The sequence below is a fragment of the Rhinatrema bivittatum genome, chromosome 3 (genome assembly GCF_901001135.1).
Source record: "Rhinatrema bivittatum chromosome 3, aRhiBiv1.1, whole genome shotgun sequence".
Taxonomy (NCBI): Eukaryota; Metazoa; Chordata; class Amphibia; order Gymnophiona; family Rhinatrematidae; genus Rhinatrema; species Rhinatrema bivittatum.
Window position 1 is genome coordinate 228,379,573 of NC_042617.1, and position 27,393 is coordinate 228,406,965.

Here is a 27,393-nt window from a genome sequence, read left to right on the forward strand (position 1 = left end):
ATCCATCTGGCTATAATAAACAGATAGGTAATGAAATTAGGGAAGCTAACAAAAATAGCAACAGTAACAATAGGTGATTTAAACTAAATGTCACAGAACATGCTAAGGAGGTAAAATTTCTAGATGAAATAGAAATTGCTTCGTGGAGCAGCTGGTAGAAGAATGGACCGGGGGGGGGGGGGATGCTATTTTCAACCTCATCCTTAAACATGATTTGGAGAAAGAGGTAATGGTGTTAGGACCACTTGGCAATAGTGATCATAACATGATCAGATTTGACTTGAAAACTGGATCGAGGATGCTAAGGAAATCTACTGCAATAGCATTTAACTTTCAAACGGGAGATAATGAGAATGGTTAGGAAAAAACTGAAAGGAGCAGCTGCAAAGTCAAGAGTTTAAAAATACCATCTTGGGAAGCCCAGACCAGATGTATTCCATACATTAAAAAAGGTGGAAGGAAGGCCAAATCACTGTCAATATGGTTAAAAGGTGAGGTGAGAGAGACTATTCTAGTCAAAATGGAAACGTGATCTGAATGAAGAAAATAGCATTGGCAAGTCAGATGCATTGATATGGAAGGCAAAGACAGAATTTGAAAAGAAGCTAAGACTGTAACTTACAAACCCGTGTGTGGGCATCCATGCGTGCATGGTTGCTGGTGCGGGCATATGGACGCACCAATTTTATAACATAAATGTGTCGACGCGTACATGTTATAAAATCCGCTACCCACGCTCACATGTACGTACTATTTTATATTAGTGCGTGCGAATGCTGATTTGCGTGCGTCACAGGGGGGAATTTTACAACATGCGCATGGCGATGTGATAGGCCCTAATCCCAGTTTCTTCCCAGTCCACTCCAGTAAAAGAGTGGACTGGGAGGGAACTTCCTAAACCCCCAACCCCTAAAACCCCGCTGCCTACCCTATTTTTGTTTTTGTTTTTATACTTACATGTTCTCTGAGGCAACAGCAACTTCAGCGGGTCTGTTATTCCTGGCGCGCTTTGGCGGGACAGTGCCTTAATGGCGCTGAGCTGGTTCACACATGCCCCACCCAGACCCCACCTCCAGCCTGTCCATTTTTCAGGACCCCTTTCTTCTTATTGTATTGGGAAATATGTGCATGGCTGCGGACATTTGAAAATCCCCACAGCTCAAGCGCGGCCTAGCCACGCACATATCTTCCGGATTTCACACGCGCAGGGCATTTAAAATTAGCCCTTTTCTGAGGAAGGGCGACCAAAATGATGAAAGGGATGAAACAATTCCTTTATGAAGAAAGGCTGAAGAGGTTAGGGTTCTTCAGTTTAGAGTAGAGTTGGCTGAGGGAGATGCTGTATGATAGAGGTCTATAAAATAGAGTGGAGTGGAATGGATAAATTTGAATCGGTTGTTTACTCTTTCAGTAAGTACAATCAGTGAAGTTACTATGTGATGAGAAAGCAGCGTGAACTGGTTTCACGCTGCTGATTATAACATGGGTACAAGCTGCAGGGAGCGATGGGAACAGTGGGTGGGAGAGGGGATGAGGGCTGATAGCAATGGCAACAATTTTGAATTGCTTCCTTGCTATTGGCCACTGCGTGCTTTTGGCGGGGAGAGTGGCGTGAGTAACGGCAGTCTGAAATCAGCAGTGAAGCAGAGGACAGGTTTGCTGTTTTTGCTCTGGTGCTGGTTTCTGACTGGTGCGTTACTCAGGCTTAATAATTAAAAAAAAAAAAAATTTGTCCAGTGGTTTGCCAATGCGGAGAGCGAGGGCCAAGTCCGCGGAGGCGCCCTTCGGGGCGTCTGCGGCCAGCAAGAAGGCATCAGTGGACGGGAAGCACCCTCCGGTTCTAGCCCCCACGAGGATCGGGCAGGTGAGTTTGGGTTCAGGGCCTCCCCCGGACTTACAGTCCGCCTCTGTTGGCCGGACCGAGGCCTTCCGGGCTCATGCGCCATGGCCCGTCACCTCCCCCCCCCCCCTCCAGGTATACTCTGGGGAGAGCAGCCCCGAGCCTGAACTTGCCGCTCCTTATCCGGTCCCACCGTTTGAAGCCGCCCCTCCCCCTTCGGCAGCGGCCCGATGAGCCAGACGATGCTCTGTACCTGCACACCCTCTGCAGGGAGCTGTATAGGGAAGACGTCGTTTCGCCGGGCCTTCCCCCGGCGGTGCGCGATCTGGCCCCTGCTCCGGCGACCTCCTCAGGCCTTCGTGCTCTTCAGCGCCCACCCCCTACAGGGGACTCGGGACGGGGCTCCCGCGGCAGGCCTAAGCCCGGGCTGCCTCACGAGCGCGCACTTGCGGGTAGATCCAGGAAGGCCACGCCTGGCAGGGGGAGGAGCCGCAGTTCAGGGAGAGATCATCAGCCGGTGCAGGAGGGGACAGCCCAGCGGCACCCTGCGCCCTTGCCGGGCCGTTTGGGCTTTAGTAAAGGAAGTAGAGAGTGGGAGGGAAAGGCAAGTTGATAGATAAGGGCAGGCCAGAAGCGTCAGAAAGGGGAGCACAAGCAAAGTTGGCCCGGATTGGTGTTTCTAGCTTGGGCAGCACTGCGGCTGGCGGAGGGAGCGGAGTAGGGAGCTGGGATGCAGCCATGATAGAGGAGATGATTCATAAATATGTTGATGCTAAGCTCAGGGACAACCCCCGGGCAACAGGAAGGGAGGGCTCCAGAAGCCCGCAGGATATTGGTGGTTGGTACCCCCAAGAGAAAAGGGGTGGGTGGGCGAGAGCTGTTTGCAGGAGATGACTGGGAGAGGCATGAGCAGTTTGGGGTTAGAAGGGGTGCCTCTCCGGTGCTGAGTGCAGAAGCGGGGGGCACTAGGGGCTCAGGAAGGGAGGCAAGGATGGCTGGGAGCGTTGTGAGGGGTTGTTTTTCAGCTTCTGTGGAAGTGGCAGTCCCTGGGACATTGAGGCAGGAGGCGTGGAGGGACAGAAATTTTCAGGAGAGGTTTTCGGAAACGAGGACCGGGAGGGAGGCTGCGAGAGAAAGCCCAGCGGACTTCGTGAGGAGCAGCCCAGATGAGGTTCCGGAATACGGTGCAGCCGGCAAGGGATCAGGTAAGGCATCTAAGGGAGAACAGCAGGACGGTGCAGGTTATGATAGGAAGAAAAAGAGGGATAGGGATAGTAGTTCGTCCAGTTCGTCATCTACATCGTCTAGTTCAAGCGATGCAGGGAGGGGTTCGCACACAGTGTTACTGGAGGGCCCAAAGCAGGATATGGGTCACCCAGCCTTGGCTTCTTTATCGGAGCTTTGGGAGGAAATACCTAAGCGTATAGTTAAGCGTATACGGAAGAGGAAGTTTGTAAATATATTTCGGTTATTATTTTTATTTTATTTAAAGGCAGGCGAGGGGATGGGAAGCACAAAAAGAAATCAAAAAAGAGGGGGAAACAGGGTGAAGGGGGCATAAAAATTTCTAAGAATATAATTAACTGGGTAAAGGGCTTCCTTAGATTGGCGAGCGTGGTTAGCCATTTCGACCCTTCGCAATACGGGGCACTGTTGTCCTACGCGGTCAGCATTTTGGGGGCATTCAAAGATTACGAAGGTTGGGCTTGGCTCAACTATGATGAGAAATTTCAGGATAAAATGGCAGCCAACAAGTTTATGTCCTGGGGGACGCAAGATATTCATCTGTGGCTTACGCAGATGACTGTGAAAGGGGCTAGCTTTGGGAAAGGAGGATCGGCTGGGGTCAATATGACCAGCAGTTTCTTTGGGCAGAGGGTGGCAGGTACACAGAGTAGTTCCTTTCGTAGAGCAGGTAACAGGCGAAAAGGGGAGGCTGGCGCAAAGGTGCCGGGGGGAGGGGCAGATATATGGTGGAGATTTAACAAGCTCACATGCTTGTTTCTGCAGTGTAAATTTAGGCACGCGTGTGCGTCATGTGGCGGAGCACACCCAGCCACAAAATGCAGGCAAGGACAAAATACCACCATTGCCAAGGGTGGTAAACCGTGAAGTTTTGTTTAATAAGGCGGAGTCTCCCATAGTGCTCTCCGTGTTAAAGGAGAGACTGAGGGGTTATCCGCAATTATCAGCAGCGTGCTTGTTGCGTTCAGGGTTTAGCGTGGGTTTTAGGATCCCATACGAGGGTCCTGGTGAGGGTGGCAGGGTGCGGAATTCAAAGTCAGCTTATCGCATGGCAGATATTGCCAGACAGAAATTAAGTACGGAGATCCAGTTAGGAAGGGTGGTAGGGCCTTTTGCGGTGAGGCCGTTCCATAGGATGCACTTATCACCTTTGGCGGTCATTCCAAAGAAGGCACCAGGGAAGTTCAGACTGATTCTGAACTTATCATACCTGGAAGGAGCTTCAGTGAATGATTTTATCCTGCACCAAGCATGTACGGTGAAGTATGCTTCCTTTGATGACGCCATAGCATTAGTCCGTGAAGCAGGGAGGGGAGCGTTGTTAGCCAAAGCGGACATTGAATCTGCTTTTAGGTTGATACCGATTCACCCCGAGAGTTTTTCATTGTTGGGTTTTCACTTCGAAGGAGGTTACTTTGTTGACCGATGTCTCCCGATGGGTTGTGCAGTCTCATGTGCGTTCTTCGAAGCGTTTAGCACATTCATGCAATGGGCTACGAAGCAGCATACAGGGCAACAAGAGATGTTACATTATTTAGATGATTTTTTGTTTGTGGGTCCAAGTAGAGCAAATGCCTGTCAAAACCAGTTAACTGGTTTTTTAGAGGTGGCAAGGTCCTTAGGTGTGCCCGTTGCGCAGGATAAGACGGAAGGGCCGGTGACCAGAATTACATTTTTGGGTATAGAATTAGATTCTGACGTGATGGTATCGCGGCTGCCATGGGAGAAGGTTGTCCAGTTGAAGGAGTTGGTGAAATTGGTGCGTGGATCTGTCAAGGTGACGCTTAAGCAGATGCAATCCTTGATAGGTTCTCTCAATTTTGCGTGCCGAGTCATTCCAATGGGGAGAGCTTTTATACCACTGTTGTCTGCTAGGACGGTCGGGGTAAAGGCAGGGCATCATTTTATCCGGGTCACAAAAGACGTCAAGGACGAACTGGGAATATGGGAGGGTTTCCTGGCGTGTAGCCAGATGGACTCAGAACAAATGGGATAGTATCCGCGTGCTAGCAGTTGGAGACGGATCTGACGTCAGCACAGGGGCGTATATATCCCCACAGGAAGCGTAGCTATTCAGTAATTTCCGTCTCCAAAGCAGTTTGGAGTGCCTGCACGCTAGTTGAGCGTGCTTTCCAAGACTACTTTAATTTTTCTCTTTTCTTATCATTCTAGATTCGTTTTTCCTGTCTATTCGACTTAGAGCCCCGCGCTCCTGCGGTAGATACCCACGGGTTCCTCCCCCAGCGAGCTCCCGGGGTGATTACCGTGCTCCCCCGGTGGGAAAGTCCTCGGTCCTGCCGAAGCGCGGCAGTGACACAGTCCCCGGACGCAGTCCGCGTGAGGTATACGAGACCCTCGGTCCCGGCGTGGACGAGGAAGCGGGTGCATTTCCTCAAATTGCGGTGGTGAGGTGATCCCTTCCCCCACAGCCGGAGACCGCCTGTGTTCCAGCCGGGAAGCGCCGAAGCTGGTAAGGAGTACGTCTCTTCCTACGGGTCTCCGAAGCGCAGAGGATCGGCGGCGTGGCACGCCGTGGAGGACGCCCTGGTTGGGCCTTGCTCAGGTACTCCGCCCCCGTAATAGGCGCGGCTTTCTTCCTCCTTGGCTTTGTTTCGGTGTATTGCTGACCGCTTCTTATTGAATGCCTATTGAGAGCATATTGCTGGCCGCTTATTACTGAAAGCTTATTGAATGCCTATTGAGAGCATATTGCTGACCGCTTATTACTGAAAGCTTATTGAATGCCTATTACGAGCATATTGCTGACCGCTTATTACTGAAAGCTTATTGAATGCCTATTAAGAGCATATTGCTGACCGCTTATTACTGAAAGCTTATTGAATGCCTATTGAGAGCATATTGCTGACCGCTTATTATTGAAAGCTTATTGAATGCCTATTAAGAGCATATTGCTGACCACTTATTACTGAAAGCTTATTGAATGCCTATTGAGAGCATATTGCTGGCCGCTTATTACTGAATGCTTATTGAATGCCTATTGAGAGCATGTTGCTGGCCGCTTATTACTGAAAGCTTATTGAATGCCTATTGAGAGCTTATTGCTGACCGCTTATTACTGAAAGCTTATTGAATGCCTATTAAGAGCATATTGCTGACCACTTATTACTGAAAGCTTATTGAATGCCTATTGCGAGCATATTGCTGGTCGCTTTTTGCTGAAAGCCTATTGAGGGCACATTAAGCGCTTATTGCTGCCGCATATTCCTGTTGAGCGCCTGTTGTATTAAGCGCCTATTGCTGCCGCCTCTTATTATTGAGCACCTGTTGTATTAAGCGCCTATTGCTGCCGCATATTATTATTGAGCGCCTGTCGTATTAAGCGCCTATTGCTGCCGCATATTGTTATTGAGCGCCTGTTGTATTAAGCGCCTATTGCTACCGCATATTATTCTTGAGCGCCTATTATTCAATGGATCAGAAAGCTGCAGAGTCTTCAGCGACGGCGCCGCCTGCTTCAGGCATTGCAGCCCTTGGCCTCTGCTCAGCATGCCACCTTAGGGCCACGCGCAGGGATGAGCCAGATTCTCTGTGTGCCCAATGTGAGGGGGCCGTGCGACCCTCGGGCCAGGACCTGTCTCAACCACGATTTGTGGACAGTTCCCCAGGGGCTACCCCGGAGTTAGGGGGCAGTCTCGACCAATCAGGCATCCCGGGGGAGCTTGTACCCCGGCGATTAGAGGCTGCTTCCATTTCCTGGGTGGATCTCTTTAAGGGAATTCATGCTTTTGTACAGATGCAAACGGCTGCCCATCCAGGCCCTGCGGTTCCTGCTGTTCCTGTAGTTCCTGCGGTGGCTGCGCCTGCGGCGGCTGCTGCGGTAGCAGCTCCTGCAGATCCGGTTCCTGGACCATCACAACCTTATCGCGAGCGGGACTTCCCACCGATGGATAGCCCAGATCAGTCAGACCAGGAGATCTCACAGGACGAGTCCGAACTCCCGGACGAGGGGGACCTCCCTCCAGGGACTGAGCCATATCGAACCATGAGGCGGTTCTTCCCTAAGGAGGATCTCTCCGACCTGGTGTCTCAGTGTCTGGCAGAATTGGATATTACAGGTCCCAGCGCTTCCATACCTTCTGCGCAGAACCCCCTGCTGGAAGGTCTTTGTCCTACGGCCCGCCATTTTCCATTCTTACAGGCGGCGCAACAACTGATCGATTTAGAATGGGCGGCTCCAGCGGCTGCCTTCAAAGGGGGTCGGGCTCTGACGAGCATGTACCCATTGGCACCGGCTGTCCAGGATCTGCTGGCGTGCCCTCAGGTGGACGCCTTGATTAGCGCTGTGGTCAAGCGCACTACCATTCCAGTTGAAGGGGGGACGGCCCTCAGGGAGACGCATGATCGGCGACTGGACGCCATTCTGCGTCAGGCCTTTGAGGTGGCGGCTTTATCTTTACGGATCGCCACCTGCTGCACGGTGGTGACGTGTGCCTGTTTGTCACAAGTTAGAAACAACGCTCCAGCGGCAGACATGGAATCCGCTCTTTCGTTCCTTACGGATGCGGCATCTGACCTGGTCCGGACAACAGCTAAAGGGATTTCCTCCTCCGTAGCCGCCAGGAGGCAGCTCTGGATCCGACGATGGTCGGCTGATGCGCCTTCTAAAACCCGCCTCACCAGATTGCCCTTCAAGGGCTCTTTTCTATTTGGCAGCGACCTTGATAAACTGGCCAGTGCATGGGGCGCCTCTCCAGTGCCCAGATTGCCGGAAGATCGGTTCCGAAGGGGCCAGCGCGCCTTTCCAAGGCCCTCCAGGGGCAGGAGTTCCCAGCGTTTCGTTCCTTACAGGGGTCGTTACCAGGCACCACGTCCTCCGGCCAGGAATCAGTCCTTTCGGACCAAGCAGCGCAAGAGAGGAGCGGGCCCGGGCTCGGGTCCCGGCCGCGCCTCCCAATGAGAATCCGCCGATTCATCTGGGGGACGGAGCCATAGGGGGCAGGTTGACCCTCTTCTATCCCAGATGGGTCGAGATTACGTCGGACCAGTGGGTTCTCGCCGTTATCCGGGAGGGATATTATCTGGACTTTCATCATCTCCTTCCGGACAAGTTTGTGGAATCTTCGTCCATCCCTACCTAGACGACTGGCTGATCAGGGCAAAGTCTCGAGAGGAGAGCCTTCGGACCACCGACAGAGTGATAGCCCTTCTGGAAAGCCTGGGCTGGGTTATCAACCTCGGCAAGAGCTGCCTACAGCCTTCCCAGTCACTGGAATACCTGGGAGTACAGTTCGACACCCGGGCAGACACGGTCAGTCTCACCACCAAGAGGACGTTGAAACTTCAGCAGCGAATCCAGTATTTGATGGGAGCCAGTCGACCCACCGCCTGGGATTATCTGCAGGTTCTTGGTCTCATGGCATCCACCCTGGAAGTGGTGCCCTGGGCGAGGGCCCATATGAGACCTCTCCAACACGCCCTGCTCTCTCGCTGGAGCCCCCGTCTACGGACCTACTCCACGCACCTACCTCTACCAGCCCGAGTGCGGACCCAGTTACGGTGGTGGTTGCAGTCCAACCACATGAGCAGGGGATCGAAGATGTCCTCACCCACGTGGATTTTTCTCACCACAGATGCCAGCCTAAGCGGCTGGGGCGCACACTGCGAAGAACTCACCGCACAAGGGCGGTGGAACAGAGAAGAGTCGGCGTGGAACATCAACCGTCTAGAGGCCCGGGCTGTCCGATTGGCATGCCTTCAATTTGCCCACAGACTGCAGAACAGAGCAGTCAGAGTGATGTCCGACAACGCCACCACGGTGGCATACATCAATCGTCAGGGCGGAACCAGAAGCCGACAGGTATCTCTGGAGATCGCCCCTCTGATGACTTGGGCAGAGGTGAATCTTCAGGACATCTCTGCCGTCCACATCGCTGGGAAGGACAATACCACAGCAGACTTCCTCAGCAGGGAAAGCCTAAATCCGGGTGAGTGGCAGCTCTCACCCACGGCCTTCCAGATGATTGTGGATCATTGGGGGTTTCCGGACATGGATTTACTGGCAGACAAGTCCAATGCTCAAGTACCCAGATACTTCAGCCGCAAGCGCGACCCGTGCTCACACGGAATCGATGCCCTGGTTCAGCCGTGGCCTCCAGGGACTCTACTGTATGCCTTTCCTTCGTGGCCTCTGCTAGGCGCTGTCATCTGCAAGATTCAGAGACACCGGGGCCTAGTCCTTCTAGTGGCGCCAGACTGGCCAAGACGACCCTGGTACGCGGACATGAGAAGACTACTGGCAGGGGAGCCCCTTCCCCTGCCTCCTCTCCGGGACCTTCTACATCAAGGTCCCATTCTTCACGAGGATCCGGCTCAATTCTCTCTTACGGTATGGCCCTTGAGAGGGCTAGATTGAAGAAGAGGGGTTACTCGGAGCCCGTGATTGATACCCTCCTCCGAGCTCGCAAGTTTTCCACATCCCTCACATACATCCGGATCTGGAGAGTATTTGAAGCATGGTGCGACACTCACGGCACCAATCCACATGCAACCACGATCCCTATTGTGTTGGATTTCCTGCAGGATGGCCTTCAGAAGGGTCTCTCCCTCAGCTCCATCAAGGTTCAGGTGGCTGCGCTGTCTTGCTATGGTCCCAGGAGGGATGGCAAGACCATCGCCAAGCACCAGGATGTTTCTCGCTTCCTGCAGGGAGTCAAGCATATTCGTCCGCCACTGAAGTGGCCTGTACCTTTGTGGAACCTCAACCTTGTTTTGGATTTCCTTGCGGGATCCACCTTCAGACCCCTTCGGGGCCTGTCTCTTCGTTCCCTCACTTTGAAGATGGTATTCTTGCTGGCTGTATGTTCAGCCCGCCGCATCTCAGAACTACAAGCATTGTCCTGCCGTGATCCCTTTTTCAGAATCACTCCAGAGGCTATTCATCTTCATACGGTTCCCTCCTTTCTACCTAAGGTGGTTTCACAGTTTCATCTTAATCAAACCATATCCTTGCCTACCACGGCAGGTCTGAAGAAATCTGAAGAAGGGCGTTTGTTACGCCATCTCGACATTGGCAGATTGCTGCCCAGATATTTGGAACTTACACAAGACCTACGAAAGACGGACCATCTGTTCGTCCTGTACAGCGGGAAGAAGCTAGGTGAAGCGGCCTCGCGGCCCACCATCGCCCGCTGGATTAAAGAAGTTGTCAGAGCAGCATACGTAGAGGCCGGGAAGTCTCCGCCTCTACAGGTCAAGGCTCATTCTACCAGAGCACAAGCAGCATCTTGGGCAGAATCCAGGATGCTATCGCCTGCGGAAATCTGTAAAGCGGCGACTTGGTCTTCCCTCCATACCTTCTCCAGGTTCTATCGTCTGGATGTTCAGGCCGGGGAGGACTCGGCATTTGCGAGGGCGGTACTACATGGGCCTCAGGCAGCCTCCCGCCCAGGCTGGGAGTAAAGCTTTTGTACATCCCATTTGTTCTGAGTCCATCTGGCTACACGCCAGGAAATGTTGGGATTACTACCTGATAATCCCCTTTTGCTTAGTGTAGACAGATGGACTCAGCATCCCGCCCAGCTGCCTGCGTACATGGGTATCACCGATTCAAGGTAAGCCATGTCATCTGTTTCCATAAGAGCGTACACTCTACCAGGTGTCCACGCCTTCCGGTTGGGAATGCTGGCGGTCTCCAGCTACTATCAATCGGTCAGGGGAATCCTGTTTCACTTTTTAACTGAGCGTCAGTACACACATCTATAACAGCTTTTGCAAGGAAGATTACTGAATAGCTACGCTTCCTGTGGGGATATATACGCCCCCGTGCTGACGTCAGATCCGTCTCCAACTGCTAGCACGCGGATACTATCCCATTTGTTCTGAGTCCATCTGTCTACACTAAGGAAAAGGGGATTATCAGGTAGTAATCCCAACATTTCTTGGATTCGTTTAATGGAGTGCGCCTGATGCAGGAGAAGGAGACAGCAAGTGTGGAATTGGAATTATACTCGGATGCGGCGGGGGCAACAGGCTTTGGTGTGTACTGGCAGGGACAGTGGTGCGCGGAGTGATGGCCGGAGTCTTGGCAGGTGGAAGGTATCACGAGTAACATTATGTTTTTGGAACTGTTCCCGATGATCGTGGCATTAACAATATGGGACCAGGAGTTACAGAACAAGAAGGTAGTTTGGTGGTGTGATAATTTAGGGGTTGTGCAGGTGGTTAATCGGCAATCAGCCAGGTGCACTGGGGTGTCAGGATTGCTGAGGGAATTGGTATTCTTATGCCTGCGGTGGAACGTAACGATCACAGCGAGACTTGTCCCAGGTTGCAGAAATGTGATTGCGGATGCTCTTTCTTGTTTCAAGTGGGACGTATTTTGGGCCGAAGTGCCGCAGGCGAGTCCGAAGGGAGAGAGAATCCTGGCACGTCTGTGGAACCTTGGATGACTGAGACATGGCAATTGATTCGGCGATCCCTTGCGCCAGCTACGTGGAGATCCTATACGACAGGCAGAGCACTGGTGTCTCATTTCTTGAGGGTTCTGGGGTAGAGTGGGGGGGAAGTTCGAGAAGGGGAAATTGTGCAGTATATTTTGTGGGCGAAAGGGGTGGGGTATTCCATGTCGTCTGTGCGGTGCCAGTTATCAGGTTTCGCATTTTTTCAAAAGCTGGGGGGACACGGAAACCCAGCACAGGGTTTCATGATACAGCGGGTTTTGCGGGGCTGGGGTAGAGCTCGGACGGAGCGGGGGATAAGCGGAGACCTATAAGGTACGTTTACCTGTTGTCTATGGCAAAGCAATTAACGGTAGTGTGTAGGTCTTGGTATGAGTTAGTGTTATTTAGAGTAGCGTTTTCCTTAGCCTTTTTCGGTGCCATGAGAGTCGGGGAGTTGGTCACGCGATCAAAGATCAACTTCGGTGGAGAAGGGTTGCGAGCACAGGATATGTGGGTATACGAACGTCAGATAACGTTGCGTATTTGAAAGTCTAAGACGGACCAGAGAGGCAAAGGGTGCTGGATTTCGTTGGTACTGGCGCGGGACGAGATAGTGTGCCCAGTCCGGTGCACGAAAGCTTTCGTACAGGTGCGGCCGCGAGTAGGGGGACCATTCTTGATTCATGAAGACGGTTTACTGTTAACGATATTTCAATTCGCTCGCGTGTTGCAGTGGGTCGTCGAGGGTTTGGGGTGGGATGCGAGTGTTTACATGCCGCATTCCTTCCGTATCGGTGCGGCAACCACGGCGGCGGAGTTGGGTTGGTCGGGGTCGCGGATCCAAGCCCTGGGTAGATGGAGATCGGTTGCGTTCAGGGTGTACGTGCGGAAATAAGGGGAAGCGGGACTCGGGGGGGGGGGGGGGGGGGGGATTCTACGATACAGGCTAATGCAGTCCTTTGTTTTTGCAGATATGAAGGGGGTGATATCCAAACACGAATGTGCCTGGGTCGTGGGCCATTCATTCGTGCATCGAGCTCAGCGAAGGGCTGTGAAGAGGCCTTATGGAGAGCAATTAAATTTGGATAGTTGTACTTGGACAGTGCGGTGGTTTGGAAAGGGGGGTATGCGGTGGGGGGAGTTGCGAACTTTCCTCCAAAGGCGAGTGCAAATTTGGGGAGTTCCACAGATGATGATAGTTCATTTAGGGGGGAATGACATTGGAAAAATGTCTTGCCGCAAATTAGTGGCAATCATAAGGAAGGACTTGGCGACTATAATGAATGATATGCCAGGCACGAGGGTTGGTTGGTCCGATATTATATTTCGAATCAAAAACTGTTCGGAACCATTATGGCGGAAAGGGGTTAAGAAAAGGAACCGCCAGATTGGCAAATGGCTGGTTCAGCAAGGGGGTTTTCGGTTGCGGCATAGTTGGTCGTGGGAGGTGCTCGGGGGTTTCGTTTTAGGAGATGGGGTACACCTTTCCGAGATAGGATTGGATTTGTTTAACAATGCCTTGGAGGAAGGATTCCTGCAACAGCTGTGTGGATAGAGGGCCGCAGTGGGGGAACAAAGGTAACATGGGATACTTTTGTTTGTGGCGGAAAACCTGAGCCCGAAGTTGAAATCTGTTGTGTTTGGGTTGCGAAGGACTTTGGGGGGGGGGGGGGGGGTGAATGCTCGTGTAGCTTGGGGCTGCTACATGGGAAGGCCTAAGAGCAAGGAGGGGGCCAATGCTCAGGCCGCACGCTTACCCTCGCTGGAGCCGTGGCGGGGTAGGAATTGGGGGAGCGTCGAGCAAGTCTTACCACTGGGACACGATGGTAAGTGAAGAGGGGCATGATGGTGGTGGGGGAGGGGTAACATTTTTAATGATTATTTATAAGTTGCTGGGCTCGGTTAGGTTTTGTAATAAACTGTGGCCTTGTGTTTAACGCCATAAATTGTGTTGGTGTCTTATTTGGGGGGGAGAGGGAACTGCCGGGAGCGAACTAATGGTCTTGCTTCCCTATGTTAACATTTAAGACAAATAGGACAAAATATTGTTATACTCAATGCATAATTAAACTCTGGAATTCATTGTAGGGCAATGTGGTGAAAGCTGTTAGTTTAACTGGATTTAAAAAGGTTTAGCAAGTTCCTGGAAGAAAAGTCCATATACCATTATTAAGGTGGACTTGGGGAAATCCACTGCTTTTACTCCAGGATATGCAGCATGTAATCTGTTGACCTTTTGGGATTCTTCCTGGTACTTGTGACCTGATTAGCCACTGTTAGAAACAGGATGCTGGTATTGATGAATCTTTGGTCTGACCCAGTATAGCAAATCTTATATTCTTATGTTCTTATATCCTTACTGTTCACCTCTTGAATGTTCTACTACTATTTTCAGTTTGTCCTTTTGTTGATTTATCTCAAGTTTAGCCCTAGTGACCACTTACTGAGCATGCCGCTACAATTTTTTGCTTTACTGAGATGTGTGTTTTTTCAAGTTTAGTGCTATTTATTTCAAGTTGTTCTTTTATCCATCCTTTTCCTTCAGACTAGAATTGTTAGGCTGCTGTATCTATTGGTCTATGACTATATGTTGCTGTTCTAATACGTTGTACCCTGCCTTGGATGAATTTCTTATCTAAAAAAGCATGTAATAAATCCAAATAAATGTTACTATTGCTAGTTGGTATGATAGTTATATACTAAAGAAAGTGCTAATCAAAGATTGAGATGATCACTATCAGGCCGATACAGTACAGTGCGGGGGATTGGTCTGGGTGGGGCATGAGTGGTCCGGGGCTGAGGCATGATTTCTGCGTGTACTAATTTACGTGCACAAGCGTGTACCAGGGTCCCTTCCCGTGTAACTTTACTTCTGCTATGGATGGCATGTAAGTCATAAAATAAAAAATATAGGCTGCTTAGTGTGGTTAGGGGGTCTGGCCTAACAGGGTAAAAGGTAGGCAAAGTAATGGGGGTCAGGAAGGCTGATTGGTTAACTGGGCGAACTGGGAAAATGGGCTCTTGCGTTGGCGCGCATCTAGTGAAATCCCCCCCACTTATGCGAGCAAGGCGGCATTTGTGCATACACGTGCTCGTCAATATGAAATCGTGTGCACATGAGCAAATAGCTGATTTTAAAAAGCGTGCATATACACGCATATATGTGCGTATGTTTTAAAATCGCATCCATGTGCACACACCGGAAAATGCATGCACATGTGCATCCGTGCGCAGCTCTTAATATCTACCTCTTAGTGAATTTTCAAAGAAATTACGCATGTAAAAGTAGCATATAATGTAGCAATTTTCAAAAGCCCATATACATGTGAAAAATATTTTGAAGATTCAGCCCTATGGAGTGAATTTTCAAAGGTGTTGCATACATTAAAGTAAGTTTTCAAAAGTCCAATTATGTGCATAAATCTTTTTGAAAAATACCTCCTATGTGTACAGGGCAGCAGAAATGTAAGTTGTTTGCCAGTGGTCCTCCTATAAAGTGATTTGGCTATCACTTTTCATCTTTTGACTCTCTTAACTGCAGAGTTTGCTCGTGGATTTTACTCTCTATATATTGGCAGGAAACTAGTGAAAATCTCCAAAACTGGTTTAGCTATTGGTCTTCATTGGTATATTGTATATTATGGTCATATTGCTTCTGAAGGATTTCTGCCATTTGTTAGTTTCAAACAGTAATGGGTTTCATTTTTAAGATCTTTTAGCCCTATTTTATGTTTACATTAAAAGCATTTTTTCTGTATTGGTTATATATATCATGCTCTTCAAAGAATGATCTATTATGTTACAGGACAGCTCCTCTGGCAATGTATCTGAAGGTGAAAATCCTATTGAAATCCAGGAGGATTCTTTTCAAGGAAAACACAAAGGAAAAGACAAGCCTGCTACCCCAAGAAAAGATGGTTCCAAAAGATCTGTACTATCCAAATCTGTTCCTGGGTACAAGGTAGAAGAAAAAAGCCCCTGACTCAACTCCTTTAATAAACAGCTCTCTCCTTGAAAAGTTTACTTTTTACAGTTGTTGAACTTTTGATTGTTATATTTCACAAGCTTCTCTTGTTATGTTTCTCATCTGTTTTCTTAGTTCTTTCTGTTTTATTTCACTTGGGACTTTTTCTGTTACTATTTCTATGAAGTGGTATGTATTATCCTGTATGTGATTCATTTTTTTTAACCCTGTGAATGTTAGAATGATAACTTACAGCATTTTAGATAGAATTTGTTTATCTCACTTGTTTCAAATGACAGTTAAATTACCTGTAATTGTAATATATACTTAAGATGGTTCTTACAAGAAAGTTACCTGTGCAGCTCAATGGGAATTCATTGCTATAACAGGCATCCAGGCATCTGAGCATAATAGAATGAGCATCCATACTTTTAGGCTATCTCAATCGACCCAGAAGTATTGAAGTTCCTATTAGCTTATATTTTCCCAGTAGAATAAAGTAGGACATTTAAAAGTTGTTTTGGAATGTGTCTGCTTGGTTTAAAGTGAAAATTATACAAACTATGATGATTTGTCTGTTCTGCTATTTTTAGGGGACATGATTTTGAAGATATGATCCTTTCTTCTAGGGGAAACATTTTAAAGTATTATTTAACCATGATAAAACATTTAAAAGACATCTGTTCCCTCTGTATAGTATGAAATAGTGCACAACATACAATTTAATGCTTGTGCAAATTTCCCTCTTAAATCTTTACATTTTTTGTCTCCTAAGCTATTTTGTCATTACCCTGAACCTTAGTGAGCAGCCATGTGCTACAAATTTCTACATTGTTAAAAATTATCTTACATAGGAACTGATGTTCTAAATGTGAGTTAGTATGATGTATACAAAGTTCCTGGCTACTGAAGAAAATGCACTTTAGCTAATATGCACTGGCATATGTTAACATGTATATAACATTGCTAATGACCTAATTGGTCACTGGCCTAATGTGCGCAAAGGCCCTCAAAGCAAAGCAACATTTAGAGGGCAATTTTCAAAAGCCATTTCCTGAGTAAATGGGGCTGTCTGCAAATTGCCCCCCCCCCCTCCCCCGTGGGTGAAAGTATGTATGTTCTACAATGCTTGTACTTTTATCCACATATTCCTGGAGGTGTTCCTGTGGTGGGCTTAGGCTGGGGGAGGCAACAACATGCATAGTTTTAGCCAGAAAAGCTACCTGCAGGAAAAGGAGTTGCAGATCTCTGTGGGTCCTTTTTTGTTTAGCAGATTTCAAAGGGAAAATATGTGTATACATTTCCTTTGAAAATTGATGCTAAAGCATATCAATAAAAGTATGCATATTTTTGAAAATTGCCCCCTTAAAATATTCTTTTGGTGCTTTTAATTTAGGTTCTTTGAGGAGCCAGTAGTAAGAGGCTAATGTGCAAATTCAGCATGCTAGCAATTTATTACTGGGGGAGAGGCAGCCATGTCTTAAGGCCTCATCTCAAACTACATATTTAAAAAAAAATCCCCTCACCCATCTAATCAAAATAGATGCAGAACCTCTCCTGAAAGCTCCTAATGCCAAGCCAAAAAGGGAACATAGCCATGCTTCTTACCAACCCCAGTGTCCAATCTTGCTCTGTCTTCACCTATCAATGCCTCTAACTTTGAACAGCCAATAGTTGGAATCAAAGTAACACTGAATGCTGGGCTGGTAGGAGGCAAGATAGTATTTTCCTGCTTACATGGTATAAGGAATTTTGGTAGATCCTAGAGAATGGAAAGGGAGTCTGAGTGAAGTGTTCCATTTTATTTATATAATCGTGGGGAGGGGAGGGGAAGGTTTGCTCTGACCATGTGCTACCTATGCACTCATTTCAGTTTCTTGCATAGTGTTCAATTACTATGCACTTTATTAGTTTACTATAACATTAGTAAACCTAATGATTGGTATTCATGGTAAAAAAAAAAAAAAAAGTACCAATTTTTAGAGAACATGTTTTAGCATGTTCTTAGTTCATTAGCTTCATTGAATGGGATCTAATTTGTACAGTGTGTTTTTGTTAGTGTGTTCTAGTCTGATCCAGTATGTATGAGATAAATTGTCTTTTGCTAACATGACTGCTTACAGACGTTTAAGGGAACACTACTATTTGTCATATATATATATATATTTTTATAAATACCACATAATACTCAGAGTACAGGTTTCTTTTAACATAGTAACATGATAGATGACAGCAGATAAAGACCAATTGGCCCAGCTGGTCTGAATTGTTTTTTCTTTCTTTCTAGTTCTCTATCACTTTTAAGTATATAAGCATAGAAATTCCAAATACTGTTTCCCCCCTCCCCATGACTTGTAGAAAACCTCTTCACCCTGTTTTCACCATAGGCTTCCATATTTATTCTAAATATTCACAAACTGTGCTAGAGCATTGGCCTTCATTTATGCTAGTAGGCCACTCCAGACATCCACCTCTCCTCCCAGCAAAGACGTACCTTCTCCCAGGGCAAGCAGGGTGGTAGTCCTCACGTATGGGTGACGTCACTGGACAGAGCCCTATCTCGGAAAACTTTTCTGTCAAAGTTTCTAGAAGCTTTGACTGGCACACTGAGCATGCCCAGCATTCCATTATCCCTGTGTCCACAGGGGTCTCCCTTCAGTCTCTTTTTTCCCGCTGCAGTTTGCCTCGCGTTTAGGAGCTCCGTGAGATTTTTCTCACAACTTTTCCTCACAGAAACACTTGAAGTTTTACTTCACAAATAATTTCCCTACAAGGGTCTCCCTTCGCGTACATTGCATCGAAGCTCGGTGAGTACTATTCTCTGTTTTCTGGTCAGTTCCTGTCACCTCACTTGCTTTCCTCAGGTTACCAAACGAATTGCGGCCTTCCTTTCTTCCCATGTCTATTACTCTCGGTCTGCCTCACGATGCTCGCGGGAGTCCTTCCTGCGTATCTCCACAGGGTCCATGGGAGATAGAGGGATTGGGATGTCCACAGCTCCCGTTGCATTTGTTGCGATGCTACCAGGGCCGCCATCGATGCCGTCCATGCCCCTGTCTATGACCCCCATCAATGCTGTCGATGCCTCCGTCGATGCCATCTGTGTTTCCATCGATGCTGCCGATGCTATCAAAGCCACCATTGATATCTCCATCTATGCCCTCGACTACAGAAAATGCTTCATACTTCGGGTTCTCAACCAGAGCCCTGTATAATCCTTGGGTGACTAACAATGCCAGGAGCACTGTAGGCACGGTGACCGCTAGTCACCAATGCTGTCCGGGACAACGAGGGCATCTTCCTCTGTGCTGGAGAATGACTGGACCAAGCACCGTGGGAATCATCGGCATGGTGTCTGTCCATCACCGTCGCCATCCACGACATTGGTGACATCCCCCTCGGTGCTGGAGAATGACCAGGCTGAGCACCATGGGAATCATCGTCACTGGCACAGTGATTGTCCATCACCAGTGCCATCCATGCCATCGGTGGCATCTTCCTCAATGCTGGAGAATGACCGGGCCGAGCACTGAGGGATACATCTTTACTGCCACGGTAACCGTCCGTCGCCAACGCCATTTTGGGCATCCGTGGCAGCTTCCTCGGTGTTGGAGAATGACCGGGCCGAGCACAGAGGGAAACAGCGTCACTACCACGGTAATCGTCCATCACCGACGCCATTCTGGACATCGGTGGCAGCTTCCTCTGTGCTGGAGAATGACCGGGCCGAGTACTGAGGGATACATAGTCGCCAGCACCAACTTGGTTCTGCGTCCAACGCCGGCACTGATACCGCACTGGCATCAATATCCATTGAGCCAGTTGCGAAGTGGGCCTGGGTACATGAGTCTCTATGCTCCTCTGCACCCGAGGCATTCCCCACTGACACCTGTGCCGGGTACTGAGCCACCACAGATTAATGTGGAAGTGCCAGTAATGCCTAGCCTATCTCCCCCTTTAGCTGCGCTACATATACCAGCTTCCAGGGAGGAGCTGGACGTCCTCGTCTGTCAGGCTGTCCTCGATGCCTTCCGGAATCTACTACCACCGGAACCATCGATGTTTGCACCGTTGTGGCACCGCCTTGTTGTGGCACCTACGAACGATAGCCTAAGTCATCGACACCGACTTGTCCTAAACCTCCACAGACCCCTATACTTATCCCGGGATCCTCGAAGGGCGATGGGCACTCTAATCCCGCTTCGGCACCAATCCCATCGAGACCTAAGTAAAGGACATGTCTGAAACCATCTCTTTTGATCTGGTCACTAAAAAGTACAAGAAGTTTTCGGGAGGGTCTAGGTCAGACCATCCTTTAAGAGCCATATTGGTGTCTCATATTGCTGTTACAAGCTATGTTTGACACAACACCAAGGAATCCTCTCTGCCATTCACATAAAATTCGAGCAACATGTGATTGCATCGAAACGTTCTCCCGTTGCCAGCAACAGGACTCCGTTCTAGATGGTAACCTGACTTACAGCCCCTGATTTATGGCCCGAAGTCCAAAATAAACTAGCTGATCTGCCATGCACCGCAGATAATCTCTTTGTGCACCAGGTCCAGCAGACAGTAGCTCAAATTCAAGATCAGCGCAAGATCCTGCAACAGCTCTCTACGTTTCTTGCACAACAAAGAGGGATGCAAGAAGGACCTTTTACCGCTCCCGTGTGAGATCAACTGATATCCAGATCACACCAGCTCCGCCAGTCGGGCAGGCTCCTGGATTTTGCAACCTTGCCAGAGAACAGAACGGTCCATCCCACCAAGAACCAGGGTCAGGATACCGTTCTTCAGATGCAACAAGGCAAAGGATTTTAATCCCGCTACTTCCTATTTTCAAGGAAACAAGCGACCTCCGCCCATCATGAGCTTCAGAAATCTCAACAAATTTCTTCAGAAAGAAAAGTTCAGAATGGTGTCTCTTGACACCATGCTTCCCTTACTACAACAAGGATGTTGACTCTTTTCTCTGGACTTTCTAAATGCTTCATAGTGAGTCAACAACATTTCAAAACCAAGTTCTGCCATTCGAACTAGCTTAGACAACTTGTGTATTTCACCAAATGCCTATCAGTGACTGCCGCTTATCTAGAAAGAACAGCACTCATGTGTTTCCTTACCTGGATGACTGCCTAATAAGGAGTCAATCCAAACGAGCTCTAAATTCTCTAAAACTCACTATAAATCTACTAAATTTGCCTGGAATTTCTAATCAGTTACCATAAATCCCATACGGAGCAGATCAGGGCACTACAGTCGCAACGGCCTTCCTGCCCAGCAACCGCGCAGACATCCTATCAGATTGTCCACATCTCTGCGCACATGCAACATAGCCTCAGCCCATCAATTCTTCCATAGCTGGGCCACATGGTTTCCAAGATCCACGTCACTCCGATGGCCAGACTAGCCATGAGAAACACTCGGGTGGATTTTAAAATTTCAGTGACTCTAAGACGTTCAACCACTTTCATCCTTGATCCATGTCAATGATCCAGTAACCAAATCCTCAGATGATCTTGGCCACAGTCGCATCCAACTTGGGTTGGAGAACACTGGCATCATCACCCTCCAAACCCAAAATGCGTTTACTCCGCTCCATGAACATTCTCAGATCAACTTCCTGGAGCTTCGAGGCATGCGTTATGCCCTTTATGCCTTCTAATACTGCCTCTCACACAAAACTTTGTGGATACAGACAGACAACATAGTGACAATGTGGTACTCGAACAAGCAGGGACGCACAAGCTCTTATCTGCTCTGCCAAGAAGCTGCACAGTTCTAGGCTTGTGCCCTTGCACACTCCATGCACCTCCAGGCCACTTATCTATGCATACCGAACATACTAACAGACCATCTGAATTGATGTCTCCATCCCCATGAATGGTCTCTGAATCCATGTGTAGCGAGCAAAATCTTCTAGTGCTGAGGTCAACCAACCATCGACCTCTTGCGTCCAAATCAAACCACAGAGTGGACAGATTCTCCTCCCTACACAGGCTTCGAAATGCTTTCGCCAGAGACGCCTTTGCTCGCCCCTGCAACAAAGGCCTCTTATATGCGTCTCTTCCGATACCGCTCGTAACTCTCGTGAAGCTACAGCAGGACAGGTTTTCAATGATTCTCATAGCCCCGTACTGGCCTCGACAAGTATGCTCCCCATACTTCTCCACCTTTCACTCCAGGAACCAATTCGCCTGCCTACAGGTCATTCTCATAACACAGATTCACTGATATTCTCAGGTACTTGTAGCTACACGTAAATATTACCATTCGAAATGGGCAAGATTTACCAAATGGTGAGCACAAAAAGGTATTAAATTCTTTTTCCTGCCCCACTCCATCTCTTTTAGGCTATTTAGGATACCTCTCAGATTCTGCTCCCCAGACATCCTCCACACAGGTACACCTCAGTTCCATCTCAGCGTACCACCAGGGAGTAGGGGATGTCCTGTTAACGGTGCAACCCTTTATGAGTCGACTTATAGGTTTTCTACAAATTAAGCCTCCTCTACGATCACCGGTTACGAAATGGGGCCTAAATGTAATGCTTACAAGTCTCATATGTTCCCCGTTCGAACCTTTGCATTCCTATACCATTTAAATTCTACATGGAAAATTCTTTCCTCATAGCCATCACCTCTGCTAAAAGGGTCAGTGAGTTACAAGCCCTTGTTGCACACTCACCCGACATTAGGTTCCTCCATGACAGACTGTCCTCTGTACTCCCCTTAATTTCTTCTTAAGGTGGACACAGCCTCTCACCTTACTCAGTCTATAGTCTGCCCACTCTTTCCCAAGGCTTCACTCTCACCAGGGCGAGAGGGTTTTGCACACACTGTAAGCATGCATTTGCACACACTGTAAGCATGCATTAGCATTCTATCTAGACCGCACTGCACTCCATAGAAAATCCACGCAACTCTTTGCTTCTTTGACAAAGACATGCTGCGAGTTCCAGTGGGCAAACAAACTCTAACTGGCTAGCAGACTGTATCGAATTCTACTATGAGGAAAAAGGCCTTCCTCTCCAGGGGTGAGTGTAGGCACATTTTGTAAGGGCCAAGGCAACATCGGTAGCACACTATCGTTCAGTACCAATTGCCGACATCTGCTAGGCTGCAACATGGAGCTCTCTTCACACATTCGCAGCCCTCTACTGCTTAGATAAGGAACTCTGAAGACTCTGCCTCTGGCCAATCTGTCTTGAAAAACTTTGTTCCAGTATAATCCCCAACTCTTTCCACAACCACCTGCTGTGATTTCAGGCTGCCTCATCATTGCCAATAGCACCCCAATTATTGTGCCTGCTGCACGAGTTGTCTGCTATTGGCCTGGTATAATATGAGTCAGCCTGTAGCTTGCTAATCACCCATATGTGAGGACTACCATCCTGCTTGTCCTGGGAGAAAGCAGAGTTGCTTACCTGTAACAGGTGTTCTCCCAGACAGCAGGATGTAGTCCTCACAAAACTCACTCGCCACCCCGCGGAGTTGGGTCCAAAACGTTTTATTATTTTATTTTTTCGCTCGTGCTTTTTGCTACAAACGAGACTGAAGGGAGAGACCCCTGTGGACACAGGGATAATGGCATGCTGGGCATGCTGTGTGCCAGTCAAAGCTTCAAGAAACTTTGACAGAAAAGTTTTCCGTGATAGGGCTCCATCCAGTGACGTCACCCATATGTGAGGACTACATCCTGCTGTCCTGGGAGAATACCTGTTACAGGTAAGCAACTCTGTTTTTTCACTTTTCTTCTGAACCTAACATATAGTAGATGAAGATTACAACAGTTAAGGACAAATTGGCCTTTCCAGATGGCTTTTCCTGCCATACTCTGCTAAAAATGTGTTCCATCTGTCTGCAGAATGTATCCTTATCCAAATCAGTGTTTTTCTTCCTCTTTGGTTCTTACAAGTTCCATATTTAGTCTAACACCAGAACCCCCCTCCAGTGTCTTACCATTAAACTTTGTAGTAATCCAAACAACCACCCCAAGTTTAATGTTGTACCAATGGCTTCTCCAACCTTGTATGCTTGATGCAGTTATACCGCCAATGTAATGAATTTTCAGAGTTCTGCATGTAAAGGTTAGCATGTACATGTGTAAGTAGCCTATACTTGCCCAATTGGTATTAAATTGAAAGAGTATACTTTTCATGTGCACATATATGTGCATAAAAAATGGGTAGTCTAGCAGCGTTCCAGGATGGGGCCCAACAGTCATGCACGTAAGTTGCTATTTTAAAAGCATACATATATATTTGTCAATTTATGTAATTTTACACTTGATAATTACTTGGTGTAATTGATATTAGATTTATTGTTTACTGTTGTTTGGGTGTGCAGTCTGGGAAAACTGCGGAGAGTTCAGGCTGAAGAACCAGGAAAGTCTAGATAATCTGGAGAAGAATTGAGCAAACTGATGGAATGGATAAGCTGTTCTCACAGGACAAGCAGGATGGTAGTCCTCACATGGGTGACATCAGGATGGAACCCAATCATGGAAAACTTCTATCAAAGTTTCCAGAACTTTGACTGGCCCCTACTGGGCATGCCCAGCATGGCACGAACCCTGCAGCCAGCAGGGGTCCCCCTTCAGTCTTCTTTTTTCCGCGCGGCAGTAGCCTCGTGGTTTAGGAGCTCTGTGGAGATTCTTGACAGGAATTTTCCTCACGGAATTAACTAATGTTAAATTGCCCCACAGGGGTCCCTCCTCTAACTTCTCTCTAGCCGCGGTACTCCGGTAAGTTTTTTGACAGTTTTTCGTCGATTATTGTCGAGTTTGGCCCTTGCGGCCTACTGGCTATCGTCCGTCCCGCGGCTTGATTTTTTTCTATGGCCATGGTGTCGGGGTTCCGCCGGTGCCCGGACTGTACTCGCACCATATCTATCACAGACCCTCATGGTGTCTGTGTAATGTGTTTAGGCCGGGAACATGATGTCCTGACTTGCACCAAATGTGCCCTCATGACACTCAAAGGTCACAAGGCAAGGATGGAGAAGATGGGACTCCTCTTCCGTGCTCTCACCCCGACGCCGTCAATCGCGTCGATGTCGCACCAGCATCGACCACCGTCCGGTGACCGTCTGCCATCGACGTCTTCACGGCTATCAGCGCCCGTTACTCCCCCTCAGGATTGAGGGGATAGTAGGGAGAAACATCGGCATCGTAAGACTCGGATCGTCAAGGGAGCGAAATCATCGACCTCGCCACCGTCCGAGCCAACATCGAAGAAACCCCGTCCAGGAACGGCACCGACCATTCCTGCGACCGGGGCATCGAGGCCACCCTCACCCGATCGGAGTTTGGGAGTCGCGATTCCGCCTGTAAAGGTGGTCCCTCCGACTGTGCCTCCGCCTCCCTCTTCTGTCACGGAGCCGGGGCTGCTTGCTCCAGGTCTCCGTGAAGAACTGGACCAGCTGGTCCATGAGGCCATCGACAAGGCAATGCAATGACTCCAGGTCCCTTCGACACCGACACCGGCACCGATTGTGGAACCGGACATCGACCTGATCCCAGTAGCACTGGCACCGCTGCTATCCCGGATGGAGGCGCTCATAACCGCTCTTCCACCAGTGGTTCCCGGGTCTCCGATGGCTCCAGTGCGCTCCCCGTTGACAGCTTCATCGGGAGGAGAAACACCGTTCCGCATTCCTCCTTCGGGAGTTTTGCCTCAGCCATCGATGTCAATTTGTCCCTCGCCACCAATTCATTCATCGGGGGTGATACGTACATCGGCGCCATCGATGCCTTCGATACCGGCACCGATGCCCTCCAGGCCATCCATGGTGCCCCTGCCGATTCCTTCGATTTTCTCGGAGCCTCGGCCGGGGCCTTCGGGTATCCAACCCCCTTCTCGTCCTACAGGTCAGTCTGCTGATCCTTATGATACCTGGGGTGATGAGACTTCTTCAGACACCGATGACTTACCTTCACCTCCCTCTCCTACTGAAAGTAGAAAGCGTTCTCCTCCAGAGGACCTTTCTTTCATTAATTTTGTGAAGGAAATATCTGAATTGGTCCCTTTTCAGCTTCAGATGGAGCAGGATGATAGGCACCAGATGATGGAGTTGCTCCAGTTCCTGGATGCCCCCAAAGTGATCACTTCTATTCCCATTCATCATGTTCTTCTTGTCCTCCTCAAAAAGAACTGGGAAAACCCTGGATCCATTGCCCTAGTCCATAGAAAAGCTGACACTACCTATTTAGTGCAGTCAGCCCCCGGCTTTCAAAAATCTCAGCTCGACCACCACTCAGTTATGGTAGAATTGGCTCAAAAGAAAACAAAAAGGACGAAGCCTCACTCATCTACCACTCCTATTAAGGAGCACATGTTCCTAGAGAATATTGGTCGATGAGTGTTCCAAGGGGCCATGCTCATCTCCAGAATTGCTGCTTACCAGCTGTATATGACCCAATACAATAGGGTCATCTTCAAACAGATACAGAACTTCTCTGAAACCCTGCTTGAACAATTCCAAGACCAGCTTCAAATCCTTGTCAACAAGGGGTTTGAGGCAGGAAAGCATGAGATAAGAACAGCTTACGATATCTTCGACACCTCTGCTAGAGTGTCTACAGCTGCCATTTCGGCAAGACGATGGGCCTGGCTCAAATCTTCTGACCTTCGCCCAGAAGTACAAGACAGGCTATCTGACCTACCATGTGTAGGAGACAATCTGTTCGGTGAGCAGATCCAGCAAATAGTGGCTGAATTAAAGGACCATCATGAGACCCTTAAACAGCTCTCATCGATACCTTCCGACTTCCCCTTAAGACAGCCCTTCAGGAAGGACTCTAAGAAGTCATTCTTCCATCCAAAGAAGTACTATCCTCCACCAGCAAGGTCCCGAACTACAAGACCTTATCAAAAGCCTCAGCCTCGCCAGGCCCGAAAGCAAAAGCCAGGGCCTGCTTCAGGTTTTTTACTTTCACTTGGAGAGCAGCAGTCTGATTCCTCTGCCAAGCATACCAGTGGGAGGTCGATTATGCCACTTTCACAACATGTGGCAATCAATCACAACCGACCAATGGGTGCTAGCAATCATTGCTCAGGGTTACCACCTAAATTTTCTTGCTCTTCCACCGGACTCACCACCTCTGCAGGCGTGGAGAGTATCCGACCACTTTGTCCTTCTGGAGCAGGAGGTTTCCCTTCTTCTCCAGTTAAGAGCAATAGAACCGGTCCCACTCTCGCAACAAGGCCTAGGGTTCTATTCCTGGTACTTTTTAATCCCCAAAAAATCCGGGGGGGCTTCGTCCAATTCTGGACCTACGTGCTCTCAACAAGTACCTCCAGCGGGAAAAGTTCAAGATGGTAACCTTGGGCTTGCTTCTACCTCTTCTACAAAGAGGAGGCTGGCTCTGCTCTCTGGACCTCCAGGACGCATACACACACATTGCGATCACTCCAACTCATCGCAAGTACCTCAGGTTTTTAGTAGGCCCAAAGCACTATCAATATTGAGTGCTTCCCTTCGGCCTAGCATCTGCACCATGAGTCTTCACCAAATGCCTCGTAGTTGTAGCAGCTTTCTTCAGGAAAGAATTGTGCACGTCTACCCCTATTTAGACAACTGGTTAATCAGGGCTCCAACCCAGCAAGCCGCTCGGTCATCCCTTGATTTCACCCTACACACTCTAATTTCTCTAGGATTTCTTGTCCAATACGAGAAATCCTATTTAATCCCATCTCAAAACGTCGTTCATTGGGGCAGACTTGGACACTTTACAGGCAAAAGCCTTTCTACCTCGACAACGAGCGCTAACACTCGTGACCCTCGCTCACCAGTTGCAGTCTCAACATACAGCAACAGCTCGCCAATTCCTCATCCTGCTAGGACACATGGCGTCCTCCGTCCATGTTACACCAATGGGCCGCCTGGCCATGAGACTCATGCATTGGACTCTGAGGTCACAATGGAAACAAGCTGTTCAGCCTC

At 48.8% G+C, this 27,393-nt stretch overlaps 1 protein-coding gene across 11 annotated transcripts in view; it reads left to right on the forward strand.

The window, feature by feature from the left end:
* The window catches only part of PHF10 (PHD finger protein 10), an 885,396-nt gene that overhangs the window by 548,003 nt on the left and 310,000 nt on the right, over positions 1–27,393 (forward strand). For all 11 annotated transcript variants that reach the window (XR_003855489.1, XM_029594266.1, XM_029594268.1 and 8 more), the window contains one exon: positions 15,290–15,445. Coding sequence is in view for 10 of the 11 variants with exons in the window: in XM_029594266.1 (XP_029450126.1) it covers positions 15,290–15,445 (156 nt within the window). In the remaining variant the exon portion in view is untranslated. The remainder of the gene's footprint in view (positions 1–15,289; positions 15,446–27,393) is intronic.